Raw genomic sequence first — 27234 nt, forward strand, 5'->3', positions numbered from 1 at the left:
TCTCTGCAGCTTGATATCTTCAAACCACAATTTGAAGACTTCAGTAACTCGGACTTAGGTTAGGGGTTTGTTATAGAAGTGGATGGGTAGGGTTCTGTGGCCTGCTTTGTGCAGGAGGTCAGACTAGATGATCATATTGGTCCCTTCTGACCCTAAAGTCTATGAGTCTAAGCTTGCTGTGCACTAACTGGCCATGTGGACCCTGCTACCGCACATTAAAAGCTCTGCAGTGCACTCCCTGGCAAGCTTGTGTGCTGTAGATTTACACCATAGCTTGATGTGCGCAAAGTCTCTGTATGGACAAGCCCATAGGCTTTGTGTTTTCTGTCAGGCTATTAAGGGAATGCACTGTTTTCTTTACAGAACAATCCTCTGCCCATCATAGTAGAGTCGAGTAAAAATAGGAAGGGTGAAACTGATGCAGATCCAGGCTGCAAAAATGAAGCATCTTTGCTTAACCCTCAAGACACAGGTAAAGGTCCTGCTTTAAAAATAAAAGGCTCTTGAACAACTGCATTAATTGCACAATACATGTGTTTCACCAACTGACCTGCCCTGGGTGAGCAGAATTTTTCCAGGATGGCTTAACATTGCAGAATCATGAAATGAAGAACTGAAAAGGACCTGCAGAGGTCATCTAGTTCAACCCCTCCCCCACCCCAACCCCGTGTTGAGGCAGGATTAAGTAGACCCATCCCTGACAGGGTTGTCTAAACTGCTCTTAAAAAGCAAATTGGGTTGGATTCATTAAGAGGATAACAGTGGGCCTTTATATGTATGTTTAGTTTGTAAAATGTTAACAGTAAATGCAATTCTTATCACTTTGTCCTCCACTTCTGCATCTCAGCAAATTGTTCTAATACATAGAAAATAGATATTTCATCAATATTGAATTGTATTATCTACATTTATAACGATCCTATTGTCCTCTGGATATCTACAGTCAAACATTACAAATCCCACCTATATGTTAAAACTGAACAAATGTGAATAATCACCACATTGTCCCTCTCATAATCCAGCTTCTGATACTGTAAATTTATACATAACTTTCCAAGCTCTCAAATACAGCTTGTGAAATGCCACCACTAAGTGGACAATTCAGTAAATAGTATTTTAGTCAATTAAAAATATTGAGTTTTAGTATAAATTTCTGGGTAAGGGTTTATGTAAGTAATTTGCTGCACATTGAGGGCTTGTCTACATCACAAAGTTGCAGCGCTGGTGAGGGGGTTACAGCGCTGCAACTTAGGAGGTGTACACATCTGCAGGGCATCACCAGCGCTGCAACTCCCTGTTTGCAGCGCTGGCCGTACTCCCGTTTTGTCTCGGGTGTAGAGGATCCAGCGCTGGTGACCCAGCGCTGGTAATCAAGTGTAGACACTTACCAGCACTTTTCTTGACCTCCGTGGAATAAGCAGGTATCCCAGCATACCTGAGGAAGCCTCTGGTAATCAAGCTGGTCTCCTTCCCCGGTTTGCTCTCGCGTTCCCCGAACCCCGAGCAAGCAGGTCTCCTTCCCTGCGGTTTGCAGGGTGGTTCGGGGAACGCCAGAGCAAACCGCGGCGAAGCTGGTCTCCTTCCCCGGTTTGCTCTCGCGTTCCCCGAACCCCTGTGCAAGCAGGTCTCCTTCCCTGCGGTTTGCAGGGGGGTTCGGGGACCGCGAGAGCAAACCGCGGCGAAGCTGGTCTCCTTCCCCGGTTTGCTCTCGCGTTCCCCGAACCCCTGTGCAAGCAGGTCTCCTTCCCTGCGGTTTGCAGGGGGGTTCGGGGAACGCGAGAGCAAACCGCGGCGAAGCTGGTCTCCTTTCCCGGTTTGCTCTCGCGTTCCCCGAACCTCCGTGCAAGCAGATCTCCTTCCCTGCGGTTTGCAGGGGGGTTCGGGGAACGCGAGAGCAAACCGCGGCAAAGCTGGTCTCCTTCCCCGGTTTGCTCTCGCGTTCCCCGAACCTCCGTGCAAGCAGGTCTCCTTCCCTGCGGTTTGCAGGGTGGTTCGGGGAACGTCAGAGCAAACCGCGGCGAAGCTGGTCTCCTTCCCCGGTTTGCTCTCGCGTTCCCCGAACCCCCCTTGAAGCCGCCCAACAGCGCTGCAGTATGGCCACATCTAACACCACTTGCAGCGCTGGTTGCTGTAAGTGTGGCCACTCTGCAGCGCTGGCCCTATACAGCTGTACTAATACAGCTGTAACAACCAGCGCTGCAAAATTTTAGATGTAGACATACCCTGAGATGAGAATATACCACAGAGTGTTTGTTTCTGAGAATGAAATGTCAGCACTGTCTGAAAACAAAGTGCAACTTCAAAGCTACCATGAGATCTTGATCTATCAAATCCAGTCACGCTGCTGGACACTGTCTTTCAGGTAGACACAGCTGACAAATTATAATGTTTACGTTTTAGGTAAAGAAGAAGACATGGGAGTGAAGGGGACAGACAGAGTACCCTGCACTAAGGCTTCTCAGCAGGTGAGCATCACTGTGGCTTGCTTGTGATTAGCACTAAGGCCTTGGCTATACCTAAGAGTTACAGCGCAATAAAGCCGCCCACAGCGCTGTAACTCACTCCCCGTCCACACTGGCAAGGCACATACAGCGCTGTATCTCCGTGGCTACAGCGCTGCAGATACTCCATCTCCCTGAGAGGAATAACAGATGCTGCGGAGTGGCTGAGATGCTGGTGCTCCAGTGTAAACGGTGAGTAACCTTATTACGCAGTGATTGACCTCCGGAAACTCCCCATAATCCTTTTAAGTGAAGGTTCCTCTGTTTTGTTGTGTATTCTGGGCTCTGGGAGCTGCTTATCAAAAAAACAAACACAGCTACTGTTTGCTGTAAATGAGTAGAGGCAGGCAGGGGGCTCCCTTTGGAATGCCCACAGCTAATGTTTGCTTGAAAAGAGAGACGGATGTCCCTTTTGGGGAGCAGCTGCTTATCTGATCTGTGAGAAAAAACAAACAGCTGCTGTTTGCTTTCAGTGAGAGAGAGGGGTGGAGGAGGGAGGGGGGTTGGAACTTGCAAGGCAGGGTGCTGACACACTGTGGGCACTCCAAAGACCCATTCTCTCTCCCTCCCCATGCTCGCTGTCACACTCCACTCCACCCCTCCTTTTGAAAAGCACGTTGCAGCCACTTGAACGCTGGGATAGCTGCCCGTAATGCACCGCTCCCAATGCCGCTGCAGTGTGGACAGACCACAGCACTTCCCCTACTCAGCTGTACGAAGACAGGTTTAACTCCCAGTGCTGTACAGCTGCAGCTGTAGCCATATCCTAAGAAACTCCCAAAGAACTGCAATTCACTGCCAAGTCATAGATTCATAGATTCTAGGGTCAGAAGGGACCAATGTGATCATCTAGTCCGACCCCCTGCACAAAGCAAGTCCTTTTATTTTGTCTAGGAGCTTACTAGGATTTAAAAAAAAAATGAAACGAAACATAAATATGATTAAGAATATCAACAATTTTATTAAATAGGATAAAAGTTTGTAAAGGATATAAACTCTCATGGCCCAGGGCATAAACCCTGACTGATGGGGTTTACAAAGACAAGGTGAGTAAGGTAACATCTTTTATTGGACAAACTTCTGTTAGTGAAAGAAACAAGGGTTTGAGCTATACAGTGCTTTTCTTCAGGTCTGGGAAAGACATGACTACAACAACACTTCCAAACTTTGTATTGGCAGTTTATTCCATAACTGTCTTCTAAAAGAGTTTTTGCACATTTCTCTGGAGCATCCAATATTGGCCATTGTGGAGAAAGGATACCAGACTGGATGGGTCATTGGCCTAACCTGGCTTCATTCCCTCTGGGCATTGTGGAGCAGCATTTCTCAATGAATGTATGCAACACCACAAGTGGTGTTTGGGGATTATTTGGCTCTACTGGCCAAAATTGGATCCCTCATCCCCGCCCCAAGAGGGAGTGCGTGGGCCATAGGCTCTGTTGGTTCTTTGTCTTTAGGTAACAGGTTTGTCAAAGCACTGCAAAAAGCTTCTTTACAAAGCCCATTTATTTGAACATTGACCAGGAGCCTAGAATTTGATTTTATACATCACATTTCATACTTGGGGATCTGTGCACTCGTCTCCATTGAAAAATCAATATTCACTCACCAGAATGTCTAAGAAACTAATATTTTCCTGTGCAATGTCTCAGATACCATGGGACGAACACGACTGGTAAGCTAGTGCCAGCCACCAAACAATCAGTCTCCAAACAACTTAGGGCTTGATCCTGCCCCCATTGAAGTCAATGGAAAAACTCCCATTGACTTGAATGGTGCAGGACTAAGCGTTTACACAGTGAGTTAGTTTGAACGATACAAGAAGTGCTCCACGAGCATATTCACATGATAATGGATCGTGGAATGTCTGTTGTTCACCCACACAGCAAGTGGAGACCTCAGCTTTACATATCATTCGAAGGGTGGCACCTCTAGCTACCCCCTAGTAATGCACTGTGGTGTCAGCATTGGATAGGAGCCTAAACACTGTTGTGGGAATTTGAACCCATGACTCTCTAACTCAGAGACGATAATGTGCTACCAAGTGAGCTTTGCCTTTCAGCAGCTAACCTATCCCTGTCTGAAACATTTGCCTTGTCTCTCAGAGATGAAGATCTGTGCCCAAATTGATCTTTATCAAATGTTAACCACATCTTTCTCTGAAGTACAGCCTCCAGTTTCCTTCTGATTTGTTGTTTATTCCATCATCAGTGTGAAAACAGGAGCCTTTTTTTTGGTAACTCATTTTGTCCTACTGAATCATGCTCTGATATCCTTTGTGTAACATCATGTTCTATTCATAGCATCAGACACATACCTCATGCAGTGTGATGAACTTCAGTTGGCACACAGTGGTGTTGGCCAGGAATTGTGAAGGTGGTGCTCCGAACCACAACGTTGGTAATTGAAAAAACGGAGGAGTCGCTCTACCTATTGAACACCTCTAAAGAATATTCACCCCTCAAATCCATCGCATTGAACTGCACTTATCTGCTTGACAAGGGTTTCTTCACTTTATTGACTCTTTAGTACCATTTTTATTGGCAAAAAATTCATCATGGAAGATTAGAAGTTGGCTGATTTTTTGTTTCTAGGTCAATTTCCGGGAAAATGAAATCAGGTCACTAGTCAGAAGAAGCAGATCATCCTGATAAAGCCATTGCTACTTTGAATTAATCATTATTTTCCATACCAAAGGGACTTTCCTTTCTTAATGTATGAGTAGAAGGGAGGCAAACCAAATGACCAGTATAGATTTCGCTTGAATCAGGAAGCCAGAATATTGAGTAAAGTTTGTGGGTTAATTCATAGATTCATAGATTCTAGGACTGGAAGGGATCTTGAGAGGTCATCGAGTCCAGTCCCCAGCCCTCATGGCAGGAGCAAATACTTCCTAGACCGTCCCGGATAGACATTTATCTAACCTATTCTTAAATATCTCCAGAGATGGAGATTCCACAACCTCCCTAGGCAATTTATTCCAGTGTTTAACCACCCTGACAGTTAGGAACTTTTTCCTAATGTCCAACCTAAACCTCCCTTGCTGCAATTTAAGCCCATTGCTTCTTGTTCTATCCTTCGAGGCTAAGGTGAATAAGTTTTCTCCCTCCTCCTTATGACACCCTTTTAGATACCTGAAAACTGCTATCATGCCCCTCTCAGTTTTCTCTTTTCCAAACTAAACAAACCCAATTCTTTCGTCCTTCCTTCATAGGTCATGTTCTCAAGACCTTTAATCATTCTTGTTGCTCTTCTCTGGACCCTCTCCAATTTTTCCACATCTTTGTTGAAATGCGGTGCCCAGAACTGGACACAATACTCCAGTTGAGGCCTAACCAGCGCCGAGTAGAGCGGAAGAATGACTTCTCATGTCTAGCTCACAATATACCTCTTAATGCATCCTAGAATCATGTTTGCTTTTTTTGCAACAGCATCACACTGTTGACTCATATTTAGCCTGTGGTCCACTATAACCCTGCAGTAGGGTGGTTACCTTGCTCCTGCCCTGAGGGGCTTAAAACAGTCCTGAGGGGGAGTTGTGGCTGGGAGCTGCTAAGCTGGGCTGATCTGGGAAGTGGCCACAGCTGGGCCACGCCCCAAGGAGGCCACAGCTGGCCTGTATAAAGAGGTTGGGAGCCAGGAGCTCAATGGTCTCTCTCTGTTTATAGAGGGAGAAGGGCCTGGTTGCAGGGAGCTAGAGACAGGGTACCTGAGTGGAGCAGGGCTGGGGAAAGGCAGAGGAGCTGGGGAGCTCCAGCCTAGAAAGCCCCAGGCTGCGGCCTAGCATTGGGCTAACAGATACTGGGGGTTGCAGAGGGTAGCCTGGGGGTAGGCTAAGGCAGCAGGTCCAAACCCAACCTGATACTGCAGTCTGCCCCAGGAAGCGGAGGCTAGATGATGACTAGCAGTAACTGAGGTGAGGTGGGGACAGTGGGTGGGGGTTCCCCTGGCGAGGGGGAGACCCTGAGAGAAAGGGGTTACTTCCAGGGGGCAGCACCCCAGGTACAAGGGCACCGGGTCTGGGAGGGACACGGGGACCAGGGGACAGGCGGATCACCAGCCTGCAGCAGGTGCTCCAGGCTGGAAATCGAGCTAATTCCCAGAAATCACCAGCAGGAGGCGCCGCAGGGGTGAGTCCGCTCCTCTACAAACCCCTAGATCCCTTTCTGCTGTACTCCTTTCTAGACAGTCTCTTCCCATTCTGTATGTGTGAAACTGATTGTTCCTTCCTAAGTGCAGCACTTTGCATTTGTCTTTGTTAAACTTTATCCTGTTTACCTCAGACCATTTCTCCAATTTGTCCAGATCTTTTTGAATTATGATCCTGTCCTTCAAAGCAATTGCAATCCTTCCCAGTTTGGTATCATCTGCAAACTTAATAAGTGTACTTTCTATGCCAATGTCTAAGTCATTGATGAAGATATTGAACAGAGCTGGTCCCAAAACAGAGCCCTGCAGAACCCCACTTGTTATACCTTTCCAGCTTTTTCAACCTTCTGAAATAAAAAGTTGTCTGCAATGCAGTCCATAGAATTAGTACAGTCTCCTATTACAGAATATTTTTTATAATCAGGTAAATGTTTTCAGATGAGTTCTTGTAGAAGAAATTCTGAAGTCTTTATTGTGGTTATACTCTAATGATCTGATTCTCATTTACATTAATGCCCCTTTAAACTGCTCTGAGAATGCAAAGGGGCCTATAAATGTAGTTTACACCTACTTTAAGGACACTGCCAGAATGGTGTAGATGGGGTAATATAAACCAGACCCATATAAATGTGACGGTAAACATGACATTGTAGGGTTGCTGATTTCCCTCAGTTACCGTGTATCAGATTTTGCAAGTTAAAAGTTGAGACCAAGATTTTCAAAAGTGACTGAAGTGGCTCTGGAAACCTCAATATTTGGGTGTCCAACTTGAGACATCTTGTAAGGACTAAGTATTCAAAAAGTGCTGAGCACCCACCCTTAGACCAGGCCTCTTTAAAATGTCACAAGTTGAGCACCCAAAAATAGAGGTTCCCAAAATCACCAGTTCCTTTTAAAAATCTTGGCCAGAGTGCTGATATTTTTTTTTAGCTGCAAGTCCTACAAACTCACCCTGGGATCTGATTCAAGCTGCTTCATTCTGTCTGTCTTGTGCATTATCACCAAGTCAAAAGCTTGTGCAATTGAAAAATGGACATTCAAATACAAGTACCAATGTGCAATTGAGCTACCCTATAAAGGCTTAAATTGGGCTCATAAAAAGCAAATGAGAAGTACTGAAAGCTGAGTTCATTGATCTGTAGATGAGCTCCAAATAGGGAGGGACTCCAGCACCCTCTCCCATAGCTGTGCAGGGAAAGCAGGATTAGAAAGTATTAAAGTCTTATTTTTGTCCATAAGGTCAGCAGATGTGACTTGGGAGAGACATACAGGGTGCAGATCTGTTGAAGAAGAAAAGGCCATTGTTGTTGTTTTGTTTTATTTTATTTTATTTTGTTGTTTGTGTTATCATAATGTCTAGGAGCCCCAGTTGTTGACCAGGACCTCATTTTGCTAGGTGCTGTACAAACAGACTTTTCTGACTATAAGTACACTTTTTATAAAGGCCTTAGGGATGGGCTTACAGAAGGACTTTTATATATATTGAATCTAAAGCAGAAGCCCCTTCACTTACTTTTCATGCTACTTCTATATTTTTCAATGATTGAACAGACTTGGAGTTAAACAAGCTTCCAACCAAAGCTTCTCTTCCTACTTAAATCCTCCAGCGTTTGACGAATTGGACAATATCCTCACCTGGTATATGTTAGCCTAGTTCCATTGACTTTAATAGAACTATGCTGATTTATGTCAGCTGAGGATCTAGTCCACAATTCTATATTCTGATATCATGCTCCTCTCCACTGCTGTTCTAGTAGGTACCAACCTTTGAGTGGGGTAAGATATGGGGTTTCTACGTAGTGTTTTCATATATGGATACTTGCTAATGGAAATGGGATCTTGCAGTTAAATTAAGGTGTGTTGTAGGCCACTCTCTGTTTTGGTGTTTCTTTGAAGTTTTTGATCCATAAAGCATATGGGTGGCAGTATCTTGGGGCAGGAAGATACAGATATAACGACAGAAAGATTTGTGTATTTGATATTAAATGTTTAACACCTAATCTTTCTTGAATGGAAGTTCAGAAAGTGCAAGGCTCTGTTTGATTGTTTGTGTCTTTTGTGAAGACTGAAGGTTCCATCCTGAAAAATGCTTGGTACTTTCAATTCCAATGGCGTGCTCAACAGCTTTTAAGAGGATTTCAGCAGATCAGGCCGTTAGGGTATGTTTCTGTTGCAATGAAAAACCTGTGGCACTGAGTCTCACAGGGCTTGGACTCTGGGGCTAAAAATAGCAGTGTAGCTATTCAGGCTTGGGCTGCAGCCTGGGTTCTGAGGCCCCATGAGCAGGGCTTCCAGCCTAAGCCTGAATATCTATACTGCAATTTTATAGCCCTGCAGCCTGAACCCTGAACCCTGCAAGCTCAAGTCAGCTGACCTAGGCCAGCCACAGCTGGTCTGCACGTCTTTTATTGCAGTGTAGGTATACCCTAACTCAGTGGTTCTCAAAATATTTGATTGGGGCCCCCTTTGTGTCTATAGTCATTTACCACCCAACCCCCAAAAAGACATATACCACCAACCCCCAGCTCTGAAGGCAGACTGGAACAGCAGCTGCTGGCTGGGCACCCAGCTCTGAAGGCAGCGTGTGCCAGCAGCAGCACAGAAGTAAGAATGGCAATGTGAAAAGTGATATTTGTCAGTGTCACTTTTCACAGCAGACTTAGTGCCCCATTGCCACCCTTATTTCTGCGCTGCTGCTGCTGCCAACCTTGGGAAGCCGGAGCACCCCGCCTCCCATTGAGGGATTGAGGGAGGGAGAGGAAAGCCCATGCTTGGATGGCAGGGTTCCAGCTGTCCCCTTTATCCTCACCTTCCTGGTGTGCATGGTCCTTCTGCACAAGCTCTAGCCACCTGGGGCTCACAGCTGAAGCTCTTAAGAAAAAAAAGAAGGCACACAGCTGACATCTCCTTTGACACATTCCTGCCCCTCCTTTGGAAGCCCACCCCAACGTTTGAAAGCATTGTGCTAACAGGGCACTGGACAAGGACTCGAGGCCTGGGTGCTGTTCCAGGCCAGCTGTTTGACCTGGGCACATCTCATCAGCTTTCTATGCCACTGTCTCCTATTCCATGCTTTTTCTGTCTTGTTTATTTATATAGTAAGCTCTGTGAGGCAGAGACTGTCTCTTACAATGTGTTTGTACAGTGCCTACCACAATGAGGCCCTGATCTTGTTTGCTTCATCCAAGCATCAAGGCCCTAGCAAACTTTTTGCAGGATAGATCAGAGCCATCCAACCAAATATACACTTACCAATTGGACTGAGATCTCATTAAAAGATGGGTACAAGATTGTCTTGTGTACATATCCATGTTTTTCTCTCATACGGCAAGCTGTGCCTTGAGGCCTCAGAGTGGTTCGTAGTGACCTGAGAAGTTTTAGCAAACAGAATGAAGGCCTAATTTTTTTATACGTTGTTTAATTCTGCCATGTAGTTGAGTTTTCCAACAGGCAGCGGTTGCTGCTGTTTCTGGGAAGCCTATGCAATCAGTTAAAAGGGGAGTAACAAATCAAATACAAACGTGGGCAACCAAAAATAGGTTAATTTAAAAATTGCATGGTGCCTTTGTAATTTGAAAATTATTCAGCTTTTAATTTCAAATTCACTTGTTTCTGTTTGCCCAAGGGACTGACCCCTTATTGAAGCCAGTGGGAATGCAGCCTTTTATTGATGGGACAGTATAACAAGGAGCATCACTGTCCATCAGACAGAATGACAGCATCCTGTTAGTGACTAAGGCTGTGATCTTACAGTCATATCCTTGAAGACAGGTTGTGGTGAGTCCCACTAATACAGATGGGCCTTTTCCTGGATGGGGCTTATATAATGTTGTCCTTGATGTCTGTGTCCTATGAACTTCCCTCCGAAAACAGTTTTTAAAGAGTCGGGGGGACGGAAAGCCATTGCAAGGTGAAAATTTCCCACTGCAGCATCTCAGCTGAGTGATGGAAGAACTTTTTTTTTGTGGTAACGTCATTATCTCAACCATTTGCAAAAAAAAGCTTATCTCTAGTCCTCTTATCAGCACAATACTGTATCTGATGAGAACTTTCCAGAACATCTCTCTTCCAATACAGCTGGGGTTATGTGCACCCAATCAGTTCAAAGAGAAATTCAGAGCTGAGTTTGCCCCTTCCCTTCCTGTTAGGCCATTCTGGGAGGAACAAGACAGCGCTCTGAGGTCAGGAAATTCCTGCCTGCTTCTCTTGGTTCTCATCAGATTCTTAGCTGTGTTTTGGATAGGGCCATTCATTCTCTGCATGAGTTATTCCTAAGGATAGGATTCTTTCATGGAGATCACAGATTCTGTGACTTTCTGGGACTTCCGTGACTTCTGGGGCAGGGCTGAAGCAGTGGCTGGGGTTGAGTCAGCACCACTGGGCCTGGAGCAGAGGCTGTCAGCCCCTGCAGAGCAGTGGATGAGCTACAGCCCCTGCTGGCGGCCAGACCCAGTGCTGCCGGAGCAGGAGCAGCGGCCCCCAGGGCCACCAGAACAGCAGTTGCTTAGCTAGCAGGGTGCAGGGGAAGCAGCCGCTTCCCCTCTGCATGTTTTTCAAAAATGGCTCCTGAGTGGGGTGTCTGGGAGCTGTCGGAGCTCTGGGTCCCTGCGGCGTGGCACGGCTCGGCAGCGGGAGGGGGGAAGCTGCTGTGGCGACAGCTCAACTGCTCAAGACATTCTGGCACTAGGCGGAGTGCTGCAGAGGAGCTGGGAGGGAGACTTGCCGCTCGCACACCCCGCCTGTGTGCGCATGTTAGTGCTGCTGGGGAGAGGGGGAGAAGGCTGGAGCCCCGCACTCCCTCACCCACCCACCACAGAGGTTGTTGCAGCCCTCGCTGCTGCTGGCCCCTGCACTCGCGAAGCAGCTGGTACATCCCCCTGCGGGCAGCGCTCAGGGAGCACTTTGCAGTCCTCCTCCTTCCCTGGGCCCCTCCTCTCTCCGTGCGATATTGCTCACTGGCTTTGTCAGCCCTGCCCTGGCTGTCCAGGGAGGGAGCACCCGGGGTGCAGGCTGGGTGGGAGCTGCTGCCATCTGCGCATACTCCCCGGCAAGCTGGGGCGCTGCCACCGGCAGGGGCAGCCAGGCAGGGAGGTGGCGAGCCCGAGCGCGGACACTCTCCTGCCCTGGGTGTCGCCTAGAGGGAGCCCCAGGGAGCCCGGCAGCTTCCAGCCCTTGCAGTGCGGAGAGCGAGACGCCCACTGCGCCCGGCAAGCAAAGAGCCGGGCAGATCTGAGCTGCTGCCATCAGCAGGCAGCATAGGCAGAGGGGCTGGAAACAACGGGCACAGCCAGAGCCACGCATTGCAGGACTCCAGTGCAGCTGCCTGTGCCTGGCCAGGAGGGCTGCGTGCTGCCACGCGGGGCAAATGTGCCGTGCAAGGCTGCTGCGGGAAGCCTGGCCACAAACAGAGGATTAGCTGCAGCTGCCTCCCTCTCCTCCCCGTTCCCGCTTTCCCGCCAGCGCTGGAGTCACGGCCGGAGCGCGGGCACCTCAAGGTAAAGACGCACTTCGGTGTTGTTTGTTGCCCTTGTAAACGGGCGGCATGCAGGGCGCTGCATTCTGCCCCTGGCAAGCGGGTGGGGCTTGGTCTCCGTTCCCCGTGGGGAGCCGGTTCCTAGGTCGCGCCGGACTCAGCGGAAACCAGCAGGAGCTGGGTGCCCTGGCACTGTGGGGGAGGAGGAGGTAGCTCATCAGAGGCACCTGGGCAGCCATGTAAGCAGGGACCCAATGAGAGGGGTGTCTGGGAGGGGGGGCGCAGCATGGCCGCAGCGTGGCCAGAGGAGCCAAGTGGAGGCGGACGCGGCAGGGCTGGAGGAGCCAAGGGGGGGCGTAGAGCGGACGGAGGAGGAGCCAAAGGGGGCGTGGCCAGAGGAAGAGCCAAGGTGGGGGGCGCCTTTTTTATGTTTGTTTCCCCTGCACTTAGAACCTGGTTACGCCACTTCAGAACAGTGGCTGGCAGCCTTCCAGACTAGTAGCCAGGGTTGAGTGAGCTCCTACTGCAGGAGCAGACGTGGGGCTGGAGCAGCTGCAAGTTCCTGGCAGTGCTTTGTCTCCCCACTCCCCATGGTATTTTTAGTAAAAGTCAGGGACAGGTTGCAGGCTTCTGTGACGTCTTGTTTATTGCCCGTGACCTGACCCTGACTTCTACTAAAATACCCATGACAGAATCTTAACCTTAGTTTTTCCTGTCTAGGGTGCAAGAAAGAGTGTCCTAGTGATCTGCACAATGGGAAGTGAGGTTTGGTTCCCAGTAGAGCTGGTGAGGTGTAGATCTGATACCCTCAGATCTCCTGAGATCTGCCAGAGAGACATCCACATGGATGCTCAGGGCCTTTCTTACTGGCTGTCAGCCTCTATAGCAGCACCATCTCCACAAGATGTTCATGGTATACATGCTGGCCACTGGCTCCCTAACCCCCTCTGGAGGAACCCTCAAAAGTTAAGAGTGACTGATTCAGCATTAACTTTGATATCCTCTGTGAGCTGAGTAGGGTAGTTGCCATGAAGAATGTCCATCAGCGGGTCAGCATGGAAGTTTGATAAAGCAAGGATGATTTAGTTGGTGTTGGTCCTGCTTTGAGCAGGGGGTTGGACTAGATGATCTCCTGAGGTCTCTTCCAACCCTAATATTCTATGATTCTAAGTGGGGAGCTTGCCATGAAGCTGGGCCCCAATCTTGCAATCAGATATATTAATGATCCACAGATGAAAAATGCTAGGTAAGAGCCAGAGACACAAGATGGGTGAGGTAATAGCTTTTATTGAGCCAACTTCTGGAGAAAGAGACAGGCTTTAGTTTAGAACTACACAGTGCTCTTTATCAGTTCTGTTAGGCTCTCATATCTTGGGACTAACATGGCTACAACACCACTGCAAACAACAACGGTAGATAAGAGCTAGGTATTATTATCAATGCAGCCCCATGTGCCGTTGGGAGACCCATTGGGGCTTTGGTGAGGGAGTAGAGAGGATCTGGAACGTTTTTCTTCTGAATCTGTTTTTCTTTTTTAAACTTGAACATTCTGTTCCTTAGTCCCTTAAAAGGCACAAGAGAAACCTCAAGGTAGAGATAAGGTCTGTGACCTTCCCAGCCTGTGGAAGAGGAACTCATGTTTCATGATAGTGTTTTCACCACAATGAGCAAGGGGAAAAAGAAGAGTCACTACTAGACAGTGACGTCTTGGCATAATTTACTGGGGACATGAGGATGTCAAGTTTCCATAGGAACGGTGCAATGACAGGCTTTCATTCTGTCTCCTCTGCCCTGCTTGAATAGGTTTAAAAAAATAATTGATTCTCCACTCATGCTTCTATAAGTCAGGAGTACCTAAGTCAGTGAAGTCATATCAGAGTAAACTGGTTTCAGATCAGAATTGAGCCTTGTAATGCCACTTTTTGCTTCTGTAGCATCTTGCAGCCAGCGCTCTTGCTGCACTTTGTGAGCATGGATTAATCCCTGTCTGTGAGGCGGATAAGAATTACCCCCGTTGTAGAGGTGAGGTAGCAAGAGAGATTAAAGTGGCCATTGATTTGGGGTTCCTCGGGTTTTGGGCTCAGTTTGAAGAGCCTTGGGCCTGATTTTCTGAAGTGCTGAGCACTCCAGCTCCAGTGAGTCAGGATAAGTTGCAGCTGATTACATAGAATGTGTAGAACTTTGACCAGCTCACTTTAATTAAAAGACTCTTGAGATTATTTTCCCCCTTGAAAATTATCTGCTGTTATGACAAATCCCTGAGGATCATTCTGCTGTTTTACACCTTCCAGGACCTGTGTTGTAGATGCTGTCCTCCAGGCTTAGGTGATGGGGCTTGACTATCCTTAGCGTTCATTGATATGCTCTTTAATTTACCAGGGGATGACTGTAAATCACTTCCCTGGATTTGACACTTTGGGACTCTGGGGTAAGGGGCTTCCCTGCTGGCATAAAACATCAGGGTGGCTCTGCACCAGCCCCACTCTCAGCCCCTACCATGCAAGCAGGCCAAGGAAAAGAGGGGGTGTGGCTGAATGCTACTGTTCTCTAGCTATTTTCTCCTTCCCATAATCCACTATAGACCGGAGAAGCGCACTATCACCAGGAAAAGGCAGGTCTACATGATTGGGGACTCCTTACTGAGAAGAATAGACAGGCCTGTGACTAGAGCTGATCGGGAGAACAGAAGGGTGTGCTGTATGCCGGGTGCTAAGATACAGGATGTGGACCTGAGGCTGAAAAGGATACTAGCGGGAGCGGGGAAGAATCCGTTGATTGTCCTTCATGTGGGAACGAATGATACGGCTAGATACTCTCTGGAATGTATCAAGGGAGACTATGCCAGACTGGGGAAGACGCTTAAGGAAATCGAGGCTCAGGTGATCTTCAGTGGGATTCTGCCGGTTCCTAGAGAAGGGCGACAAAGATGTGACAAGATTATGGTGATCAACAGATGGCTCAGGGAGTGGTGCTATAAGGAGGGCTTTGGGATGTACGGCCATTGGGAAGCATTTACGGACAGAAGACTGTTTTCTCGGGATGGACTTCACCTGAGCAAGGAGGGAAATAGACTTCTAGGATGGAGGCTCGCCGACCTGATTAAGAGAGCTTTAAACTAGAAATTTGGGGGAGATGGTTGGGAGATGTTCGGGAGATCTCCACACCGGAATTTAACCTTGAGAGGAAAGTAAACAAAGTAAGAGGGGACAGCCATGGACAGAAGAATTGGCATAAGGAGGAAGGGTAGTGTAGATAACAGACTAACAGGTGATGGTGGTGGTAGAATGTCCATGCCTAACAGGGTACAGAATGTGAGTGAAGCCAAACGGCAAAAATGTCTGTACACTAATGCGAAGAGCCTAGGGAACAAAATGGAGGAACTAGAGCTACTGGTGCAGGAAGTGAAACCGGATATTATAGGGATAACAGAAACATGGTGGAATAGTAGTCATGATTGGAGTACGGGTATTGAAGGCTATGTGCTGTTTAGGAAAGATAGAAATAAAGGCAAAGGTGGTGGAGTAGCATTGTACATCAATGAGGAGGTTAACTGTAAAGAAATAAGAAGTGATGGAATGGACAAGACAGAGTCTGTCTGGGCAAAAATCACAGTGGGAAAGAAAGCTACTAGAGCCTCCCCTGAGATAGTGCTTGGGGTGTGCTACAGACCGCCGGGATCTGATTTGGATATGGATAGAGACCTCTTTAATGTTTTTAAGGAAGTAAACACTAATGGGAAATGTGTGATCATGGGAGACTTTAACTTCCCAGATATAGACTGGAGTACAAGTGCTAGCAAGAATAGTAGGGATCAGATTTTTCTGGATGTGATAGCTGATGGATTCCTTCACCAAGTAGTTGAAGAACCGACAAGAGGGGATGCCATTTTAGATTTGGTTTTGGTGAGCAGTGAGGACGTCATAGAAGAAATGATTGTAGGGGACAACCTTGGTTCGAGTGATCATGAGCTAATTCATTTCAAATTAGATGGAAGGATAAACAAAAATAGATCTGGGACTAGGGTTTTTGATTTCAAAAGGACTAACTTTAAAGAATTAAGGAAATTAGTTAGGGAAGTGGATTGGACTGAAGAACTTGTGGATCTAAATGTGGAAGAGGCCTGGAATTACTTTAAGTCGCAGCTGCAGAAACTATCGGAAGCCTGCATCCCAAGAAAGGGGAAAAAAACCATAGGCAGGAGTTGTAGACCAAGCTGGATGAGCAAGCATCTCAGAGAGGTGATTAAGAAAAAGCAGAAAGCCTACAAGGAGTGGAAGAAGGGTGGGATTAGCAAGGAAAGCTATCTTAGTGAGGTCAGAACATGTAGGGATAAAGTGAGAAAGGCTAAAAGCCAAGTAGAGTTGAACCTTGCAAAGGGAATTAAAACCAATAGTAAAAGGTTCTATAGCCATGTAAATAAGAAGAAAACAAAGAAAGAAGAAGTGGGACCGCTACACACGGGATGGAAAGGAGGTTAAGGATAACCTAGGCATGGCCCAATATCTAAATAAGTACTTTGCCTCAGTCTTTAATAAGGCTAATGGGGAGCTTAGGGGTAATGGAAGGATGACAAATGGGAATGAGGATATGGAAGTGGATATTACCACATCTGAGGTAGAAGCCATACTTGAACAGCTTAATGGGACAAAATCGGAGGGCCCGGACAATCTTCATCCAAGAATATTAAAGGAACTGGCGCATGAAATTGCAAGCCTGTTAGCGAGAATTTTTAATGAATCAGTAAACTCAGGAGTTGTGCCGTACGACTGGAGAATTGCTAACGTAGTTCCTATCTTTAAGAAAGAGAGAAAGAGTAATCCAAGTAACTACAGGCCTGTTAGTTTGCCATCTGTAGTATGTAAGGTCTTGGAAAAAATTTTGAAGGAGAAAGTAGTTAAGGACATTGAGGTCAATGGTAATTGGGACAAAGTACAACATGGTTTTACCAAAGGTAGATCATGCCAAACCAACCTGATCTCCTTCTTTGAGAAGGTGACAGACTATTTAGACAAAGGAAATGCGGTAGACCTAATTTACCTCGATTTCAGTAAGGCATTTGACACGATTCCACATGCGGAATTATTAGTCAAATTGGAAAAGATGGGGATCAATATGAGAATTGAAAGGTAGATAAGGAACGGGTCGTACTAAAGGGTGAACTGTCAGGCTGGAAGGAGGTTACTAGTGGAGTTCCTCAAGGATCGGTTCTGGGACCAATCTTATTTAACCTTCTTGTTACCGACCTTGGCACAAAAAGCGGGAATGTGCTAATAAAGTTCGCAGATGACACAAAGCTGGGGGGTATTGCCAACACGGAGAAGGACCGGGATATCATACAGGAAGATCTGACGACCTTGTAAACTGGAGTAATAGTAATAGGATGAAATTTAATAGTGAAAAGTGCAAGGTCATGCACTTAGGGATTAATAATAAGAACTTTAGATATAGATTGGGGATGCATCAGTTGGAAGCAACAGAGGAGGAGAAGGACCTTGGGGTATTGGTAGATCACAGGATGACTATGAGCCGCCAATGTGATATGGCCGTGAAAAAAAGCTAATGCGGTTTTAGGATGCATCAGGCGAGGTATTTCCAGCAAAGATAAGGAGGTGTTAGTATGGTTATATAAGGCGCTGGTGAGACCCCACCTGGAATACTGTGTGCAGTTCTGGTCTCCCATGTTTAAGAAGGATGAATTCAAACTGGAACAGGTTCACAGACGGGCTACTAGGATGATCCGAGGAATGGAAAACCTGTCATATGAAAGGAGACTCAAAGAGCTTGGCTTGTTTAGTCTAGCCAAAAGAAGGCTGAAGGGGGGATATGCTTGCTCTTTATAAATATATCAGAGGGATTAATAATAGGGAGGGAGAGGAATTATTTAAGATTAGTACCAATGTAGATACAAGAACGAATGGGTATAAAGTGGACACTAGGAAGTTTAGACTTGAAATTAGACGAAGGTTTCTAACCATTAGAGGAGTGAAGTTCTGGAACAGCCTTCCAAGGGGAGTAGTGGGGGCAAAAGACATATCTGGCTTTAAGATTAAGCTTGATAAGTTTATGGAGGGGATGATATGATGGGAGAGCCTAATTTTGGCAACTGATCTTTGATTATCGCCAGATAAGTAAGCCCAGTGGTTGGTGATGGGATGTTGGATGGGATGGGATCGGAGTTACTGCAGAGAATTCTTTTCTGAGTCCTGGCTGGTGAGTCTTGCCCACATGCTCGGGGTTTAGCTGATCACCATATTTGGGGTCGGGAAGGAATTTTCCTCCAGGGCAGATTGGCAGAGGCCCTGGAGGTTTTTCGCCTTCCCCTGCAGTGTGGGGCATGGGTCACTTGCTGGTGGATTCTCTGCAGCTTGAGGTCTTCAAACCACAATTTGAAGACTTCAATAACTCAGGCATAGGTTAGGGGTTTGTTGTAGAAGTGGATGGGTAGGGTTCTGTGACCTGCGTTGTGCAGGGAGTCGGACTAGATGATCACATTGGTCCCTTCTGACCCTAGAATCTATGAATCTATGAATCTATAAGCAGAAAATAAGTTAGAGGAGCCCTAGGTTTGCTTTAACTTACACTGAGGGCTTGGCAGGTCTGTGACTATGAGGGGGGCAAAGATGGCATAATGCTACCTGTTCACAGGAAATGGTGTAGAAGGACCCTCATTTTGCAGTGTGTGGCTGGGAATGGTACTCCAACCCTGGTCTCTGCATGGTAGTTCAGATCACAGCTACCCAGCTGCCAGACCCTCCCCCCTACCCCAGGCTTTAAGAGGGCTTTAATCTGGGCCTATTTTTAACATAATACCTTTTCCAGACTACATCCAGCTGCCCTATTTTATGCCTGAAGTTAGTAATGGCATGATTCATATTTTAGCTGCAGTTCTACACAAAAAAATTCCACTAAGAAATATTGCACCTTGTCACGCAGTACAGAGCTGAAATGCATTGTATTCTGCAGGTCAGTGCATAGTAGTGCAATGGTTGGCAACCTGCGGCATGCATGCCAAAGGCAGCATGCAAGCCAATTTTTACTGGCACGCTGCTGCCAGCCGAAGTCTCGGCTGCCCGCCCCGCTCAGTCCGCTGCCTGCCTGAGTGAACGGAATCCCAGGCCGGCAGCAGGCTGAGCGGGGCCGGCGGCTGAGACCCCAGCTGGCTGGAGCCGGCAGATGGAACCCCAGACCGACAGCGGGCTGAGCATCTCAGCCCGCTGCCAGTCTGGGTTTCCGGACGCCAGCCCCTTCCCAGCTAGGGTCCCGGCCATTGGCCCTGCTCAGCCTGCTGCCGGGCTGGGATACCAGCCGCCGGCCCTGCTCACCTCACTGCTGTCTGGGGGTTCCAGCCACCTGGCCCCCTGCTAGCCGGGGTCCAGGCCTCCGGCCCTGCTCAGCCCTCCTGCCAGCCTAGGGTACTGGCAGCCAGCCCAGGGCTCTGCTCCTGGCCTGGTCCCAGCGCTCTGCAGCCCTTATAAAAAATTATTAGAATTAGCTTAAAAACTTGAAAACTTAAAACCTTTATTTGTATATTACAGTAATCGTTAAAACATGTATAATGTTAATAACTACACAGGTTTGATGAAACAAAGTAGTTGTACTTATGTGCCTGTGCTTAATTTGTGGTGTTCTTTGAGAGATTGCTGACATCAATTCCAGTTAGGTGTGTGCGCGCACCACGTGCATGGATGTCAGAAACTTTTTCCCTAGTAGCTACCCGTTGGGCCGGCTGGGGAGCCCCCTGGAGTGGCACCAATATGGCATTCTATATAAGATCCTGCCAGCCCGACACCCCTTCAGTTCCTTCTTACCACCTGTGAGGGTTGTTGGAACAGTGGCCTCCTGGTTCCCCAAGTGCTCCATTAATCCCTAGCTTATCTCAATCGTTGTTAGTTAATTGTTAATAGTTAGTGTGTTTTCTCTATAGTGTTAAGTGTAGTTAATCATTGAGGGCAGTTTAGCACTCTTCAACTGCCCTGTGGGGCCCTGGGGCATGCCATCCCAGGGCTTCAAGCCTTGCAAGTCTTGCAATAAGCCCATGCCTATGGCAACCCCCATGACTCCTGCCTTAGGTGTCTGGGGGAGGGCCATCAGGTGTAAAATCTGTAAGGCTTTCAAGCCATGGACAAGAAAGGAGAGAGAAATTCATCTCAAGCAACTCCTCATGGAGTCTGCGTTGCGGCCCTCTCAAGACACGGGCCCGAGCACCTCGGTGTGCAGTGCTCCTCCAGTGGTGTCGATTCTGGCACCGCAGAAGATCCCGTGCCCGCCTTAGGACCGACGATCTCCCTGGCCCCACAAACGCCTGCCTTGGCACCATTCCCGTTCCCCAGTTAGTGGAAAGAAGCAAGCTCTGGGAGGACCGCGGGTTAGGGTCGAAGCAGTTGTTCCAGCCGCCACCGAGCAACATGACAGCCCAGCACAGGGTGCCATTCAAGTGGAGGAGATTACATTGCTCTTTGCTCTGGATACCTTCGAGGCCGCTAGAAGGCTCATTGAAATGCCAGCCTTGGTACCTACGGCCCCAGCACTGGCCCCAGCCTGAGTTCCAGTACCTTCCAAGGGCAAGCCGGCAATGTTTGGGCTCTCGGTTCCTAGACCAGCATCTCCATGCCGCTTGGAGTTCCGGCGTCGTTCCAAGTCCCAGCACCACCTCAGGAACCGGTCTGACTCATGGCACCAGTTAGAGTTGCGGCACTGGTCTCACAGCCCCAGCCCTCGGAGCCGCTCCCTCTCGAGGTCACAGTCAGCTGCTGGAACATGGTCCTGCTCAAGGTCCGGGTCTCGCTCAGTGACCTTGCAGCACCGTACGGACTGCCGCCGCACGGAACACAGATCCCAGAGTCGACTGTCACCATGGCACTGGTCCATAGCCCACTACCACTTGCCATCGCAGCACCATTCTCCAACACAGCACCGCTATACAACACGGCACTGCTCTTCCTCATGGCACCACCTTTCATTGCAGCACCACTCTCGATTGCGATCGGCTTTGTGACGCTGGTCACCCCATGACCCTCAGCTACCAAGAAGCTCAGTGCCCCCCTTACTACACTCACGCACTGCCCCTCCTTGGCTGTCGCAGTCCCAGTCCCCCTCAAGGAGGTCAGAGAGGGCTTCAGACATTCCCCGGTTGGGCCCGGGAAGCCTTGGACAAGACCCCTCAGTGCCCAATTGGCAGCCTCAGTGGCAATTCTGGGCCCCCTGGACTAACCTCAGGCCCAAGGTGCGCCCCCAGGGGCCTGGCCGTTGTTGCGTTCGGACCCCTGCCCTCTCAAGGCAACCCTCAGCCACCCTTCTCTGGACTTGGACCTACCTGAGGAGTCAGCATCCATAGTAGGGGCAAAGGAGCCCCAGAGGAGATACCTGTGGCTGACCAAAAGGCTGTCCCCACGCCAGCTCTCCTGGTGGTGTTGTCTTCGTCCTCCCCTGATGAGGCTGTGGGTGGCACGTCAACATCTGGTCCACCCCTGATGGACTTTAGGGTCCTTCAAGAACTATTGAGGTGTGTGACCATCAGTATGAACCTCCAAATTGAGGAAGTTGTGGAGGAAGAGGACCCGATGGTGGACATTCTAGGCTCGGAGGAGCCTTCCAGGGTTGCCCTCCCCATGAATTAGACTATTCAAAGTAATGCCAAGTCTCTCTGGCAAACCCCTGCCTCTATCCCTCCCACAGCCAACGGGATAGAAAGAAAATACTTTGTTCCCACCAGGGGCTGCGAGTACCTTTTCACTCACCCTGTCCCATGCTCACTTGCAGTGTATGCGGTAAATACCAGAGAAAAACAGGGCCAGCAAGGGCCTGCACCTATATCAAAGGACACTAAACGCCTGGATCTTTTTGGGAGAAAGATTTATTCTACTGGGGGTCTCTCGCGTAGGATTGCTAACCAGTTGGCGATCCTCAGTAGATACAACTTTAACTCTTCGTCTTCGGTCCTTAAATTCCAAGATCTTCTCCCAGCGGAGGCCTGTACAGAACTCGGGGCCATTGCTGAGGAAAGTAAATTGGTGACCCGGACCTCTCTTCAGGGTTCCCTCGATGCTGCGGACGTGGCTGCGTGCACTCTGGCTTCTGGCATTGCCATGTGACGAAATGCCTGGCTGCAATCCTTGGGTCTCCCACTGGAGGTCCAAAACACCATCCAAGACCTCTCCTTTGATGGTCAGGGCTTGTTTGCAGAGCAAACCGATTCTTGCTTGCATACCTTAAACAACACGAGAAACACTATCAAATCTTCAGGTATGCATACCCCGGCTAAAAAACGAAAGCCATTTAAACCCCAGACCACCCAGCAGCGCGCCTTCCCGCCTAGAGCAAGACAAGACTTTTCTCGTTGGAGAAACAGATACTCTTGATGTAGACCGTCTCGCCCCCCTCTGGACAAGGTCAAGGACAGTCTAAGCCTCCTACCCATTTTGAAGGTGCACCCGAGGATGGACTACTAGCTCTCACCCCGGACAGTTACCCATTTCTGAACCGTCTATCCTGTTTCTACCATGGTACCATATCCCACATCGGACCGTTGGGTCCTCCGCACGTGCACCCCAAGTTTAGAACCACTGCATTAAACTGATAAGATCTGCATTTTAATTTAATTTTAAAGGAAGCTTCTTAAACATTTTAAAAACCTTATTTACTTTACATACAACAATAGTTTAGTTATATAATATAGACTTAGAGAGAGACCTTGTAAAAACGTTAAAATGTATTACTGGCACGCAAAACCTTAAATTAGAGTGAATAAATGATGACTCGGCACACCACTTCTGAGAGGTTGCAGACTCCTGTAGTAGTGCCTTTGGTTACATCCAAGGAAGTGGTGTGATCTAGTAGACAAGGCTCTGGACTAAGAGTCTAGAGACCTCTGTTCTGTCCTAGCTCTGCGGCTGAAATTGGGCAAGACCTTCCTTTTCCACCTATCTTCTGTCGTCTATTTCTATTGTAAGTGTATGGGGGCAGGGACAGTGCTAGGTGGAGTTTGTACAGAACCTAGCACAGTTGGATCAAGCTTCAGACAAATAATATTTCCTTTTTCTGAACCTTTTCCAATTCCAATGTATCTTTTGTGAGATGAGGCTACCACATCTGCACGCAGTATTCAAGATGTGGGCGTACCATGAATTTATATAGAGGCAATAGGAATCTGGCCTTTGATTCATCATCTGGCCAGTGGGAGAATGTACTGACCCAATAGTTTCCCTCTGTGTGCCCTTTGTGTGGGATAAGGAAGCAGATAGGACAAAGCAATTCCATGGGGTGTAGCATAAATACCTGCTTGACGTGCCCATTTGAACAGCCATTCTCAATTTGGGGGCTCTGACCTAGAGATCTGTTCATTGCTTAGGGTTGCCAATCTCTCCAGGATTATCCTGGAGTCTCCAGGAATTAAAGATTATGTCATTTGATGAAACCTCCAGGAATACGTCCAACCAAATTTGGCAACCCTGTCATTGCTCCTTTCCCACTGAAATCAAAAGGAAGTTTTTGCATAAGCAATTTGCTGCGCTAGAGCATGCCTGCCTGCCTCACTTTGTGGTTCTGTTTTTTTCCATTTTTGAATTAAGAAAGGAAGTTGTTAGCAAGTGTGTCTCTGCTTTGGTAGATAATGAAGTGGAGGAAAGAGAAACAGACAAGTTTTAAAACACAGATTGAATCTTGGAGTGGGGGAAAGTTTGGACTATTTTCATGCTACCTGTAATCTGTGTGTTTCACATGTTTGAAAGACCATAGATACCTACATGTTACAAATCCCCACTCCAAAGCCACATGGGCTAGATAGAAAGTCTTGATGATATGACTGAGAAATTCTGCAACGACCATCATGCCTTGAATATGTGTTGTATTGGGAGCATCCCTTCAGTTCCTAGCAGTAAGGGCTAGATTACCAAAGATTGCACTTTACATCTGCAATAAGGGACAATGACATAAGCAGCTTGAGGGCAATGCAAGATCATTATTTTGAAAGGTACAACTGAAGTGTCTAGTGCAACTGAAAATGAGTAAGGAAGTTTTTGGTCTGTCTACACCAATTACCATGGTATTTTGATTCCAGTATGTTTGGTATCTAGTGTGAAAGGATCAGGCCAGATGGCTACAGGAGAGTGATAGAAGGCAGATATGTTAGCCCCAGGTTAACATGGTCCCCTTTCCCTGGATAAGGTAACAGGGAAGGTTCCAGAACAATCAGGAACTTTCTGGAAACAATTAAGGCAGACAGGCTGATTAGAACACCTGCAGCCAATCAGGAAGCTGCTAGAATCAAGTAAGGCAGGCTAATCAGGGCACCTGGGTTTAAAAAGGAGCTCGCTTCAATTTGTGGTGCACGTGTGAGGAGCTGGGAGCAAGAGGCACAAAGACCTGAGAGAGAGAGAGAGAGAGAGAGAGAGGGGGGGGGTGGGGTGGGGTGGGTGTGCTGCTGGAAGACTCAGGAGTACAAGCGTTATCAGACACCAGGAGGAAGGTCCTGTGGTGAGGATAAAGAAGGTGTTTGGAGTGTTAACAATTTTATTAGACCAGTAAAAACCAGCAGGATCTTATTAAAGGGGACAAGGCAAAGATGCCACATTTATTATGATAACAATTTATGACTAATAACTAATATCTTAATTCTTATACACACACATTATACCTATTACCTATACACACACACATTCACAATATACCTAATACCTATACACACACACACACACAGACACACACATTCACACACACATCCATCAGATGTTCTGCAGCTGCTGCATAGTTACCAGTCCTGAAGATAGCTTAAGTTCATAGCTTGATTTTGCAGCTTGGGTTCGTAGCTTGTGGCAGCTAACTGGCCAGGAAAGCTGGGCACAAGGCTGAGCTGGATCTCTGTTGGGCAGGCACTGAAGTCCTTCCATGTTGGCATCAGAATGTTACCCAGAGTTTCTCATCTCACCCTTCTATTTTATAGGCTTTAAGTTTGGATTCAAAGTCTATAGGTCTTGCTGTGTCATGCTGCCTCTGGGTTTGGATTGATCACCCATCAATTGCAGGCGTGACTTTCAGCCTTGGACCTGGCTTTGATCTTCCTTCTGTTGTTCTGTTGTCCTTTTCTTTTTAGGGTGGATGCTTCTTACTTTGTTTAGGGCTGTTGTCAAGGTCTTCAGCCGTTGGTATTTGAACTTTATCTCATCAGGACAGGCTGGGGCTGGAGGTTGATTCCATCATTCATACATACCTCATTCACACATCTAAACTAAACTAATAAGATTACAGCAGGGTTTGCAAAAATGAAGGTTGGAGGAAGCTTTTACAAAATGGAGTGAGTGTTTTAAAATGGGGTTTGAATTACAATATGGAACAGAAGCTACAGTGTAGGCAAGTGTAGTGAATGGTGAACAGAAGTTACATTAATAAAGTGAACAATTGAAAACAATTTCATTTATCAGTTCTACAGGAGGAGGCCATGGGGAAGTAGCTCAGGGAGCTGTACCTGTCATACAGCTGTTACAGGAGTCACTATAGACAGCTGCAATCCACAGGGCCCTGGGCTGGAACCCGGAGTAGAGGGTGGGCCCAGGTTCCCTCCAAACTTCCCAACTCCTGATCAGACACAGGAGGAGTTGACCCAGACTGTGGGCTTTACCAGAGGGGAAGATCTCTGAGGAGAGCAAATCCGCCAATAAGTGCAGGACCCACCAAAGTAGAGGAGGAACTTTGTCACACTAGGTATCCGCAGCGTACTCCTAAATGTCTACACTGAAGTTTAATAGCCCTGCAGCCTGAGTCCCACGAGCCCAAGTCAGCTGACACAGGCTAGCCGCCAGGTGTTTAATTGCAATGTAGACATACCCTATGTCTCCTGCTAAGAACCAGTTTTCAGCTGCCTTTTGTTTAGTACATGCAGACATAAAGAACACCATCCATCTGCTCTCTGTTTGAATGGCTAGATAAGATTGGTGATGAGAGTTTTTACCCCCAAATGCTAATCAGCTCCTCAAAGATTTCTTTCAGCAGTAAGGAAGGATGCTGCTCCTAGTAGCTGCCAGATATGCTCCCGCTCTGTGAGGCTGAGTCTCCTGCCTTCACAAAGCGACCAGCCCAGGTTGTTCAGGACCCTAGTTTTGATTCCCTGCCTGATTTTCTTTCTAGAGAGCAAGGCTGAACTAGCCAAACCAAAAGGATCCCAGAAGTAAGATGTGGGATTTGAAGTTTGGTTTTCTTGTCTTATATTTTGCTTAGAAACTAGCCGGCAGTTTGCGCTATGAGCATGACCTCCTTCTCTGGTGGTTCTTGCAGATATACCGCCTGGACCTTGCATTTAGCCAGGAAGAGATGATGAAACCAAGGAAGAAGAGGAAGGTCAGTGAGCCGGTGCAGCTGCTTCTAGCAGGCAGGAACTGATCATTGCTGTGGCATACAGGACATTTTAGAATGTGCTGATGTGGATTATAACATCATTCTTATGCATTCTTTTAGAGATGTCTAATCTTTTCTTTTCATATTTAACTCTCTAGACAGTGTACATATTTCTATTTTTACATAGGTTATATATCTATCTTCTGGTTTTAAACCTTTTATTGAATAGAGATAGCAAGCAAAGTTACTCTCACAGCACTGTAGATTAGAGATACTTGTTGGATGCTCTGAAGCCAAGGACCAGTATTCTCTCCTGGGCAGCTTCTCTGGGTTTCATTCCCACACTGACTGCATTCCCTCACTCTCTAACGTGGCCCTCAGCATCAGTGGCAGTATTTCAGGATGATCTCTCTAAGGTGCCAGTGTCTGCAAGCAGCACAAGTCAGATGCTTTGGAGTTTGTACCTAACTGCATCAAATCTGCCATTTCCGGAGAATAGTTCTGGTTTGTTATTATCCGTGGAAATAAACTATCTAGACATTTTATGCCACTGAGTAATTTCTTCTGACTTTGCAAATAGTGTTGCTATACTTATATGATCAATTTATTTCTAAAGCATAACCCTAACCCATACCAAGAGGCTTAGGCTGTTGTGTGATGTAAACCATTTTGAAATACAGCACACTTAAAACATTACTATAACAAAAAGCCTCCTTGGTTACAAATCAAATGAAATGTAAGAAGATCCAAAGCAATAGAAAATGGTTTCTGTGCTCTTTGGGGTAA

At 47.3% G+C, this 27234-nt stretch overlaps 1 protein-coding gene across 2 annotated transcripts in view; it reads left to right on the plus strand.

The window, feature by feature from the left end:
- The window catches only part of HORMAD2 (HORMA domain containing 2), a 66627-nt gene extending 39691 nt beyond the window's left edge, over positions 1-26936 (plus strand). For both annotated transcript variants that reach the window (XM_030582908.1, XM_030582907.1), the window contains 3 exons: positions 364-472; positions 2401-2465; positions 26389-26936. In XM_030582908.1, the coding sequence (XP_030438768.1) occupies positions 364-472; positions 2401-2465; positions 26389-26493 (279 nt within the window). In that variant the 3' untranslated portion in view covers positions 26494-26936. The remainder of the gene's footprint in view (positions 1-363; positions 473-2400; positions 2466-26388) is intronic.
- The last annotated feature ends 298 nt before the right edge of the window (positions 26937-27234 follow it).

The sequence above is a fragment of the Gopherus evgoodei genome, chromosome 13 (genome assembly GCF_007399415.2).
Source record: "Gopherus evgoodei ecotype Sinaloan lineage chromosome 13, rGopEvg1_v1.p, whole genome shotgun sequence".
NCBI classification, from domain to species: Eukaryota; Metazoa; Chordata; order Testudines; family Testudinidae; genus Gopherus; species Gopherus evgoodei.